The sequence below is a fragment of the Lampetra fluviatilis genome, chromosome 12, assembly GCF_964198595.1.
Source record: "Lampetra fluviatilis chromosome 12, kcLamFluv1.1, whole genome shotgun sequence".
Classification (NCBI taxonomy): Eukaryota; Metazoa; Chordata; class Hyperoartia; order Petromyzontiformes; family Petromyzontidae; genus Lampetra; species Lampetra fluviatilis.
The window spans coordinates 15,408,503-15,421,265 of NC_136286.1; the positions used below are offsets into that span (position 1 = coordinate 15,408,503).

General features: G+C 57.5%; 1 protein-coding gene across 1 annotated transcript in view; it reads right to left on the reverse strand.

The window, feature by feature from the left end:
• Positions 1-2,844: 2,844 nt before the first annotated feature.
• Positions 2,845-12,763, reverse strand: part of INPP5F (inositol polyphosphate-5-phosphatase F) — a 30,469-nt gene continuing 20,550 nt past the window's right edge. Inside the window, exons 15-21 of the mRNA XM_078861780.1 lie at positions 12,404-12,605; positions 11,882-11,953; positions 11,281-11,354; positions 10,588-10,716; positions 6,230-6,317; positions 4,988-5,402; positions 2,845-4,476 (exon numbers count right to left, since the gene is read on the reverse strand). Of these exons, the coding sequence (XP_078717906.1) occupies positions 3,883-4,476; positions 4,988-5,402; positions 6,230-6,317; positions 10,588-10,716; positions 11,281-11,354; positions 11,882-11,953; positions 12,404-12,605 (1,574 nt within the window). The 3' untranslated portion in view covers positions 2,845-3,882. The remainder of the gene's footprint in view (positions 4,477-4,987; positions 5,403-6,229; positions 6,318-10,587; positions 10,717-11,280; positions 11,355-11,881; positions 11,954-12,403; positions 12,606-12,763) is intronic.

Genomic DNA, 12,763 nt, shown 5'->3' on the forward strand with positions numbered 1-12,763 from the left:
GGTGGTGGTTGTTGTTGGTGTTGTGAAGGGGCCCCGTGGTGAGGCCCCCCCCCCGCCCCGGGTGGTGGTGGTGTTGGTTGTGGTGGTTGTTGTTGGTGTTGTTGGTGGTGGTGGTTGTTGTTGGTGTTGTGAAGGGGCCCCGTGGTGAGGCCCCCCCCCCGCCCCGGGGAGCCCCACTGACGCCGCTCCTCGCTGCGGGGCCACGCCCGCGCCGTCGTCTCGATGTCGCATCCACCGTTCGGACTTTCGTCGGCAGTGTGCCACTTACAATTAGACGTCGCCGTGCAGCAGCGCGAGTCGCCGCACTGACTCGAGTGTCGCGTGGGGCAGGGGCTGAGGATGGCTTTTCTGGGCGAGGCTTTGCTGAGAGTTCGAGTGGGATTGTAAAATGATGGACAGGACGCAAAGCAAACGCGACGAAATGTTGTGGCTTGGCTCTCCAACACACCACGGGCGTGCGGTACGAGTGACGAAGTGGCACGTTCTCTTTACGTGACAACCCTGACCGGTTGGCTGATGTCGGGTGGTGGCGGGTTTACACGATCTAACCCAAAACAAACTCTATTATGGATGATATTGGTCGCGAAAGCCTGCTACGTGTTAAACAAACACGACTGGATTGGTGAACTAGAACGACGTGTTGACTTACACAGATGAAGCCCTCCGGTGGAGGCACACGGCTGGAAGGCGACTCGGGTGTAAATACCACGGGCAATCATCGAAGGTGGATTGTGATCAAACCGGGTGCGTGATGTTGAGGAGGAGGCCTCCCATCGCCAAGCAGATCGCGGCGTGCTTCGCAGGGGACGTCATTCGGGAAGGAGGCCATTGTGTCCAAATTTGCTAAATCACACATCGCACATTTTACTCAATTGGGAAACGGAGCAATAATTTCCCCCGAACGCAAAACCCTACCGGGAGCCTCCCTGAAACAAAATATTGAGACTCAATGAGGCTTCCCTGAGTAAACAAGCAGAATAAAATAGAAATAATCAAATGTTACTAAATCTGGGCAAAAAAGCCCAAGTGAACCAAGTGATTGAGTGTGCGCTCATGCAGAGATTGCTGCTGTGCACTGGCCTCGTGCCGCGAGGCTTGGCTTCACCCGTGTCCACATTCAAGGGTCGTGCAGCAGCAGAGAAGACAATTCATCTTCAGGCATTTTGGATCAGATTCAAAACGTGCATCATGGATGGTCGTCTTAGGAAATGCACGAGCCGAATTATGTTTTAACAGCACAACCTTGGGATGTACACGAAGCTGGTCAGTGCCCCCCCCCCCCCCCACCTTGATATCCCAAAATTCGGCATTGTATTGGTATTGCCCAGAGCAAATACATGACATTTGTTAACGTAGGATCCAAGTTAAAGAATTACACATTTTGGGACCACCCTTGTGAAATTTCTCCATCGGCCTCTGATTGCTGCCTGTGGGATGGAACACGCCGTAAAGTCCACCGCGTGCCTGCTGCCCTGCTGCTGCCCTGCTGCTGCCCTGCTGCTGCCCTGCTGCTGCCCTGCTGCTGCTGCCCTGCTGCTGCCCTGCTGCTGCTGCCTGGGCAGCCAGCGCGCCTGCATGGAGGACGCTGCCTCTCACAACGGCGTCATCCCTGCTGGCAGTGCCAAGGCTCCGCCTCACTCAACTGCAAGGTGTATTTCGGGCGCTCTCACATTCAGTAAAAGTCATTATACCAACCGTGAGACATTCCACTCGGGAGCAATAGATGCCTAGGCTATTCGCCTGTCATAAAGCCGTGACATCTTTATCGCCCTCCGATAGAATGCATTCGTTAGTGTTTCTCTCCTAATATACTCACTCGCCTTATTGGAAGTGACTGTACTCAATGGAAATAAGCAGTAGCTGTGTACAAGGCCATGTGTGTGTGCTCGGGCGATTGAGCGTTTGGTCATCATTTCCTGCTCTGCCGATGCAAATTGGTTCCGAGCGAGGCATTGCCGGCCCAGTGGATCAGCGGTGGAGCGAGCGGCTCACAATCACAAGGTTGAGAGTTCAAATCCCAGTTCGTGGGTGACTCGACCCATCATCCCTCCAGGGTCAATAAAATTAGTACCACTTAATTATGCAGCGGTTGCCCTACGGATAAACCTTCCCCCACCAAAGGAATGTGGAATTTCCAACACTGGCTCAGGGCTGTAAACAGGAGAAGAGCACCGCTTCAATGACTGACGATGGCATTGCACATGGAGCGACCACATTGCGAGCTGGGAAGTGTTCAATCGCCAGTTCCACACATGCGGACACTCATGTCGCGCGTGTGGAACTGGCATTCGTGCATTCAGTCGGTGGATGCAAGGCCACACACCTGTGTGGCAATGCGGCAAGTCCAGTATCATGCATTGATTTAACGTATCTATGGCGATGAGTCCCTCTATCCCTTCCCATGCATGGCTGGAGTAATCCTCCAGGTTTCTTTGGGTGGATGTCGCCGTGCCAGCTGTCAAGTTCCATTGCCTACAGGAACCACAGAGGGGACCTAACGGCAACACTGAACGCTGGCGACCACCTCTGTACAGGTGTTGGGAGGTGTTGGCTCTGTTGCAGAGAAAACCTCAGGAAGTGGGACCATCTCGACCAGGTCCAGAACACGACCTGCGGCCAAGAGCAGACCACACTTCTCTCATCTCTTCCAATGCCATCTGCTAGAGCAGCCGTGCACAGCTGAAGGTTTAAGCACCGATGCTGTTCGTGCATGGGCCTGCACCCCCATGACTGCACGTGCGTGCGGGGCAGCAGAAGCGTGCGGACGGGAGCCCTGTGGTGCGGCAAGGCTCGCACAGGGAATTAACCACTGCGTGAGGCTCAAGTTCAGCAAGCTTGACATGTATTAAACCTCAAAACGATAGCACTTACGATACAGTACCAACAGCACAAACCCCACGGGTACATATTTACGTACGCATTTATCAAACATCGTAAAAGATAACAAAACGTCAGCTGTAAAATGAAAGAGTTGGATACAACAGTCTTGAGTTTGGAATGTGTCCAGAGCGGAGGAGGCAAGGCCGTCCGCGCGCGCCCAGCCCACGGCGCTCCGTCCCTCGGGCCTCACCGCGACGAGAATGGCGACGCGGCGACACCGACGCGCCGTCACGGGTTCACACGGCGCACCCTTCCACTGTATTGCTCCTTTATAGTCGTGACACAGTAGTTGGGGTTTAATGATTTTAAGGGTGTTACTGTCAATAAAATGTTTACTTATAGGCTAAACGGCGGCCTTCTCAAGAACCAGTCACTATGTCCCTCAAGGCAGGAGTTGGACGCGGCGCGAGTTGTCCGGCGGTGTCATTCTGCGTTGCGTAAACGGCGACCCTTGGACCCCTCGTGCGCCCCTCTGGCGATCACGGGCACGTGGCGCTCCCTCTCGCGTTCTCCATTCAAACAATGGCCGTTGTGAAAAATATAAAAACTTGTCTTCCCAACGTTTATAATCGGGGATCTATGATTGGATTGTGTATGGGGGTCACTATGAAATTGTCTCTATTAGGTTATTGGTAAAATAATTTACAAACGAAAATAACACCGAATTGTAAATTAGTTATCATGTTGACAGAGCATCTCTTTAAAGTTAAATTCCAACACTATATATGTTAAAGTGCACTTTTAAGACATTCAGTAATAAGAATAATAACATAATGGTCCTGTATATATTTATATCGCGAGTGTAACACAGGATTACTGCCGGCCATGATACACGTTGCTGCTTGTCACCTGGTGGTCACTGCGTGTCGCATGCTCGAGTGTTTCTGTGTGGATGCAGGGGGGTTGTGTATGTAAGTATGTTGAACTTCTTTCGCACCGTACGTAGCCAACGGAGATAATCGAAGGTGTCTGTGTGGATGCAGGAGACTTGTTGTATTTTGGTTAGATCTGGATAATGCGCGTCTGGCAGTTTTGCATCATGGCCTTGATTTCATGGAGGCTCTGCTCCTGGGACTCCTGGGAATCGGGCTCTGGGCTGCGCCCCGACGGGAAGCTCATGCCCTGCAGTAGGCCCAGCGGGGACGGCATGTTGGCCATCTGCGCCATCGAGCTCTTGATGCGCGCGAAAGGCGACACGGTGCGGCTGCCCTCGGCGGAGGTGGGGGTGGGCCGCCCGCCGGGACTGGCGCGTTCGTCCGACGCGCCCGCCCGCGGGCCGCCCGCCGTGGCCGCCGGCTCTCCGCACGCAATGTCGAGGCGCGAGGGCCGCCGCGCCGGCTCCTGCCGCTCCTCGGGGTCCGCCGAATCCCCGGGGAACTCCTCGACGGACCGCGTGGCCTCTCGGGCCGGGTCGCTGCAGTCGGTGACGACGATGCTGGAGGGGCGAACGAGGCCGCTGCCGCCGCAGGGGCGCGCCGCGGGCGGAGCGGACGCCACGATGCCGCAGCTCGGCAGGACGTAGTCCAGGACGTCGGGCTGCGACGCGTGGCGCTCGTCGTCGGACTTGGCCGTCGCGATCCCAAACTCATCCTCGTCCTGGGGGGACAGCCGCACCGGCGCGCCCGGCAACCACGCGGTCAGCAGTCGCGGCATCCCAGAACACCGCTCTACGAATATTTTGTAGGAGAGGAAACTTAACTTGCCCAATTGTTTTAGGAAAAAGATTTTCTCGACGGCTTCTCTATCAAAATGCAAAGAACATCAAAGCTGACAAGTGCGTAAAGAAGCATGAGGAGGTGTGTGCTCGGAATGACACCGGGGGACACAAAGAGGAACAGGCGTCTCGGGGAACAAACGCCACTTAAAGACATTGGGAAGGGAAGTGAGTGGGCTTTGGGGAGGACACGTCACGAGAAGGGCCGATGGACGAGAGTGGAGATGAGATCAGCTCATGAACTACAGGAAGATGGATTGTGGCATCGTAGGACCGTATGGGGAAGCGACGGCGTGGGGAGGCCTCCATCCAGCAGTGGAGTGATCATGGCTGACGATGCTGATGATGACGAAACCCGCCATTTGACGTGTGACCCCAGGGGCTGGTGCCGACCTCTGCCATGCTGTCCGAGTCGGAGAGCGACGGGTCGCTGTCGGCGTCCAGCGCCCGCTGCCCGGAGGCCTGCGGGCACCCGCGGCCCGGCTGAGCGTGCTGCGCCGCGGCGACGGCGGCGGCCCTCGGCTGATTGGGCCCCCCGAACGCGCCCAGCGTGCGGAAGTTGCTGCCGAGGTCGGCGAGGTTCACGTTGGGCTTGGACTGCTTGACCCTCTGGTTGAGCGAGGAGAACTTGCTGCGCACGTTCTGCTGGACGCCTGCCAGGTAGCGCTTGCTCTGCGCCAGCCCCGAGCGGCCCGACGGGGAGCCCAGCGACAGCTTCGAGAAGTTCTCCTCTGACCAGCCGTCGCCGCCCTCCTCCTCCTCCTTGTGCGACACGCCGATGATCTCCTCGTGTGGCTTGCTCTTCTTCCTGCGCGCCCGGGAGACAGGCTTTACAAAGAAAAACGAAACCGTTTTTATTTTACCAGATAAGCCCCCCTGAGCTATATAGTTATTTTTCAGAAGCAGCCTGACCACAAATTATAGCTCAACAAAGGGACTTATCTCGTGGAAATTTATAACAGCCGAATACTCTAAACACATGATGTTGATTCGAAATGTGGAGGGAAAAACCGGAGGATCCGGAGAAAAATCCACACAACCATTGAGAGAATTGCAAACTCCAAATATGCAGGTATCGTCAGGGTTGGGATCGAACCCATGACCTGTATACCAGGCAAGGTGGTTAACTACTCGTCACTGTGACCTTAGGCGGCCGACTGCACCGGCGACACAGGCCTTACGGCCCTGCGCTATGAGAACGTTGCGAATGCCAAACGTACAAACATATTAAATATGCCACCATTGGAACCTCCTTTGCCAGTAGCAAAATATGATAATTGTTTTTTTACCCTTTTATCTGGCAACAAAACTGACACCTTTTTTTACAAGGAGTATGCACTGTCCTTGAAATTGATTGGCCCACACCCGAAACAGCTTTTCTTAGAGCCTCTGATAATGTATCTGGTCCAACACATGGTGTTGGACCAGATACATTATTAGAGTTGTGTTTTTTGTTTGCATTCCGACCGCTGGTATTGTGGTCAATGCAAACATGACTCCTTGTTAAAACAAAAGTGTCAGTTTTGTTGCCAAATAAAAGGGTAAAAAACCAATTATTATATTAAATATATTTTGTAATCGTTATCGCCTCCTTCTGCCAGGCGCCGCTGTCCTGCGTCGCACCCCGGGACTTACTTTTCCAGCTTGCCCTCGGTCTGCGGCAGGGTGCCGCCGCTCGTCTGCTTCACGATCTGGAAGATCTCCGTGATGCACTGCAGCGTGTCTGCAGCACAGTGCGGCGTGTCACACGGCACGTCGTGCACCACGGCCGCCGACACTCGAACGTGTCAACGATCCCGGTCAAAGTTACACTTCAAGTAGAAGCGAGCGGCGTGCTTTGTAAACGATTGACGCAAACGCTCGAGCACAGGACTGCACGTGTTCGTGCATCTCACAATCGGTTGCAATCGATGAGACGGTCACATTTGTGGCCGTAGAAATAATGCAATAGGACGACTCGGCCACGACCACCGCGATGACCGATGGAGTGTGGCTGCTAGACGCCTGCTATGCAAACTGCGGCCTGCCACGTGTGCCGTGACGTTTCCATATCGTTTACGAGACCAGCACATGTCTGCCCAAGACTGTTCTCTACACAGCTCCACACGCAAAAGAGACAAAGATCCCCCATATAGCCTTAACAGACTGTTGGGGCGAGTGCTGTTAGTAAGTAGAACCACTGGCGGAGCCAGTGGAGGGGTGAGGTGGCACGTGCCCCCCCAATGATCCGATCGAAATCCCTAATTTCGATCGGATCAATGGGGGTTATTAGTAATAAATCGGCATTTTACGACCCCCACTGCCACTGTGTAGCATATTATTATGTGCCAGGGGCTCTATGAGATGATAGGATCACACGCGGAGGGGTTGCCTCCCCTACCTAAAAATCCTGCCTCCGCCATTGAGTAGGTCCTATGAAAGCCGGCACAGCACACGAGGAGGTGGGTAGCCGGCACCACGCCTCGCCGCCTTTGTCTCCCAAGTGGTAATGTTTATACATTGCACTTGCCACTCAAATGAGACTGAGTCGACCTAGGAGAGGTCCAGGATCAGTTCAGATAATCATCACAGGTGTTGGCCGTGAATGGGAATCGAATTCCGGTCGCCGGGTTGGAAGTGCAGCATGCCAACCGCTGTGCTGCTAACCGCGGTGCTCCACACGCACACAGCCCCATACACACGCGTAGCTCCACACACACACACAACTCCTCACGCACACAGCCCCCCCACACACGCAACTCCACACACACACAGCCCCCCACACACACAACTCCTCACGCACACAGCCCCCCCACACACGCAACTCCACACACACACAGCCCCCCACACACACACAGCCCCCCCACACACGCAACTCCACACGCACACAGCCCCCCACACACGCAACTCCACACACACACAGCCCCCCACACACACACAGCCCCCCCACACACGCAACTCCACACGCACACAGCCCCCCCACACACATAGCTCCACACACACGCAACTCCACACACGCAACTCCACACACACACAGCCCCCCCACACACGCAACTCCACACGCACACAGCCCCCCACACACACAACTCCACACGCACACAGCCCCCCACACACGCAACTCCACACACACACAGCCCCCCACACACACACAGCCCCCCCACACACGCAACTCCACACGCACACAGCCCCCCACACACGCAACTCCACACACACACAGCCCCCCCACACACGCAACTCCACACGCACACAGCCCCCCACACACACAACTCCACACGCACACAGCCCCCCACACACGCAACTCCACACACACACAGCCCCCCACACACACACAGCCCCCCCACACACGCAACTCCACACGCACACAGCCCCCCCACACACATAGCTCCACACACACGCAACTCCACACGCTCACAGCCCCCCACACACGCAACTCCACACACTCACAGCCCCCCCACACACGCAACTCCACACACACACAGCCCCCCCACACACGCAACTCCACACACACACAGCCCCCCACACACGCAATTCCACACACACACAGCCCCCCACACACGCAACTCCACACGCACACAGCCCCCCCACACACGCCCCCCCCACACACGCAACTCCACACACTCACAGCCCCCCACACACGCAACTCCACACGCACACAGCCCCCCACACACATAGCTCCACACACACACAGCCCCCCCACACACGCAACTCCACACGCTCACAGCCCTCCACACACGCAACTCCACACACTCACAGCCCCCCCACACACGCAACTCCACACACACACAGCCCCCCCACACACGCAACTCCACACACACACAGCCCCCCACACACGCAACTCCACACACACACAGCCCCCCACACACGCAACTCCACACACACACAGCCCCCCCACACGCGTAGCTCCACACACTCACAGCCCCCCACACACGCAACTCCACACGCACACAGCCCCCCCCACACGCGTAGCTCCACACACACACAGCCCCCCACACACGCAACTCCACACACAGCCCCCCCACACACGCAACTCCACACACACACAGCCCCCACACACACGCAACTCCACACGCACACAGCCCCACCACATGCGTAGCTCCACACACACACAGCCCCCCACACACGCAACTCCACACACACACAGCCCCCCCACACACGCAACTCCACACGCACACAGCCCCCCCACACACATAGCTCCACACACACACAGCCCCCCACACACACAACTCCACACGCACACAGCCCCCCACACACGCAACTCCACACACACACAGCCCCCCCACACACGCAACTCCACACACACACAGCCCCCCCACACACGCAACTCCACACGCACACAGCCCCCCACACACACAACTCCACACGCACACAGCCCCCCACACACGCAACTCCACACACACACAGCCCCCCACACACACACAGCCCCCCCACACACGCAACTCCACACGCACACAGCCCCCCACACACGCACACAGCCCCCCACACACGCAACTCCACACACGCAACTCCACACACACACAGCCCCCCCACACACGCAACTCCACACGCACACAGCCCCCCACACACACAACTCCACACGCACACAGCCCCCCACACACGCAACTCCACACACACCCAGCCCCCCACACACACACAGCCCCCCCACACACGCAACTCCACACGCACACAGCCCCCCCACACACATAGCTCCACACACACGCAACTCCACACGCTCACAGCCCCCCACACACGCAACTCCACACACTCACAGCCCCCCCACACACGCAACTCCACACACACACAGCCCCCCCACACACGCAACTCCACACACACACAGCCCCCCACACACGCAATTCCACACACACACACAGCCCCCCACACACGCAACTCCACACGCACACAGCCCCCCCACACACGCCCCCCCCACACACGCAACTCCACACACTCACAGCCCCCCACACACGCAACTCCACACGCACACAGCCCCCCACACACATAGCTCCACACACACACAGCCCCCCCACACACGCAACTCCACACGCTCACAGCCCTCCACACACGCAACTCCACACACTCACAGCCCCCCCACACACGCAACTCCACACACACACAGCCCCCCCACACACGCAACTCCACACACACAGCCCCCCACACACGCAACTCCACACACACACAGCCCCCCACACACGCAACTCCACACACACACAGCCCCCCCACACGCGTAGCTCCACACACTCACAGCCCCCCACACATGCAACTTCACACGCACACAGCCCCCCCCACACGCGTAGCTCCACACACACACAGCCCCCCACACACGCAACTCCACACACAGCCCCCCCACACACGCAACTCCACACACACACAGCCCCCCACACACGCAATTCCACACACACACAGCCCCCCACACACGCAACTCCACACGCACACAGCCCCCCCACACACGCCCCCCCCACACACGCAACTCCACACACTCACAGCCCCCCCACACACGCAACTCCACACGGACACAGCCCCCCACACGCGTAGCTCCACACACACACAGCCCCCCCACACACGCAACTCCACACACTCATAGCCCCCCCACACACGCAACTCCACACGCACACAGCCCCCAATACACATAGCTCCACACACATGAAGCTGCACACTAGCGCAGCTCCACACACAAGGAGCTTCACACATTCACAGCCCCCCCACACACACAGCTCCACACACGCAGCTCCACACACGTAGCTCCACACACACGCAGCTCCATATAGCCCCGTATATAGCCTGTAACAGACTGTTGGGGCAAGTGCTGTTAGCGAGCACCTGTGAAGGCCGGCACTGTGGCATACGAGGGGGTAGGTGGCCAACATCACGCCCAGCCGCTTTTAGCTCCACAGTTGGGATGTTGACACACCGCACCAGTTCAGATAATTGTCACTGGTGTCGGCCGTGAGCGGGATTCGACCTTGGGTCTCGGTTCGTAGCGCAGCGTGCTAACCGCTACACTACCACTCCCCCCCCACACACAGCTGCACACGCACGCTCACCTTTGCCGCTGTCCTCGGGGGAGCGCGTGGCGGCTCGCAGCGTGTGGAAGTATCCGCCGGCGCCGTTGAACGTGGAGTGCACGCGCATGCAGATGAACTTGGGCTTCCCGAACAGCGTGGGCTCAGGGCCTGCAACGAGCGCGGCGCCGACTCAACTCGGCGTGTGGATACGTCGCTATCGATATATTCACATGTTCGGCGAAACCTCAAACAAACGGAAGTTGTCACTCCACTGCTTACACGAGCATTGCTAACCACTGGTACAAAAAGCGTTCCCCTCGTTGGAGCCGTTTGGCGCTCTGGTTACACTGCGTGTGCAGGGCATCGTGTAATCTGCCAGTCGGCGCTCGTGCAGGGGACGCTCGCAAATCGTTCTTGGCCGATCTTCAAATCTGGTTGTGAGACTCGTTCTGGAACTTACCGGGAAGCTGAAATGCGTACGCCCGTACTCGTCACAATTACATTCGTTTTGGCCGTGTTGGGTGGTGGAGGGGTCTTAACGACACAAATTTGGCCAGATCGTTATGTGGCCTCGCCCAAAGATCAACAATGGATTGCACCATTGTCTGCGAAAACGTAGTGCTCCGCTCATTATTACCTCTAGAGCTCACTGCTTGAAATATTCCTCATCATCATTCATCATCATCAATCATCACGAGAATCGTTGCGTCCGACCAGGTGAAGCACGCTCACCGATCTCTATTTTCTCCAGGTCGGCCAGGTCGATCCTCTGGTAGTGAGTGATCTTATCAGCCTCCTCGTCAAAGCTGCAGCACACACGGTCACATGCCGCAGACCGCACGCACGCGGTTGGCACGCACGCGGTTGGCATGCACGCAGTTGGCACGCACGCGGTTGGCACGCACGTGGTTCGCACGGTGAATAAGCAGCTGAGGCTTGCGCTGACGCTTCATCATTGACACGTGATACACCTCAGGTGGTGAGTAACATGTGAACGCCTAGCCAAGGTCCAGGGCCTAGGGGATGTCCAGGGCCAGTTCAGATATTCGTTACCGATGGTGGCCGTGAGCGCAAATTAAACTTGGGCCGCCGGGTTTATAGCACAGTGTGCTATAATGAGTACCTGGTGCTAACCGCACCAGGTACTCATTTGAGGCCTAGTTGACCTAGGGAAAGCTCAGGACCGATTCAAATAATCGTCACTGGTGATGGCCGTGAGTGGGGAATGGAATGTGGGTGGCCGGGTTCGTGGCGCAGCGTGCTAACCCGCCATGCAGACACGCACACACATACACGCGTGCACCGGTGCATGTGCATCTTTGCCGCGACTCACTATGCGACGTAGTACGCGCGGTTGGTGAGGATGAGCAGGACGTCGACGTCGCGGTGCGTGGCGTCCGTCAGACTGTGGGGGTCACATTCAACACGGACGCGGTCACCTCCACCGCCCCCCTCCGTGCCACATTGGCCTTGACGTCACAGACCCCACCTCCGGAGTTCTCGCCATGTGCACTCCTGCGCCTGCTCCAGACCGCCCGCACGATGCCCGCCAAGCACACAACCCCAGACGCGGAGAGACGCGGCGGCTCCGTGCTGCGAGCCGTCCCGTGCGTGTTTACGCCTCGTGTGTAGAAGACGCGTCGAACTCATCGACAGCTCTGTCACTGCACTAACGCAAAACTACTGGGCAGTAGCAATCGAATAATTTGCGTACAAGCACTGTGAAGCACGTGTCGTTCATGTGTGAGCAGCTGTGAGCATTCGCGCCGAGCACGTATGTGCAGGGGGCTCCGTGTGAGCAGCAGGGTGCGGTGGCGCTGAGCGGGGGGTCGAGGGCCGTGCGCCTCGCCCTCACCTGGGGTCGCAGTCGATGAGCGCCCAGCCCCCGTGGAACTCCTCGTGGCTGGGCAGCAGCTGCTTCATGCAGGACTGCAGCAGCTGGCTCACCTGCTCGGCCTGGCTGCGCCGGCTCTCCCTGCGAGCCAGCGCCTCGTGGTGCCGCTCGCGGCTCACGATGGTGCTCAGGTCATCCGTCACCGGCAGCCCCTGCATCAGGTCTGCGCACGCAGGCGGCACAGGACAGATGGCACCGTCACGGCCAGGCAAACAAAACAATGCTCACTGAGAGTGGCACAGAGGCAGTCCAAATAATATTGTGTTAAACAAAATACCAGACAGGTTACGCTTATTCAAAGGGCAGTCTTAATGGCGACTC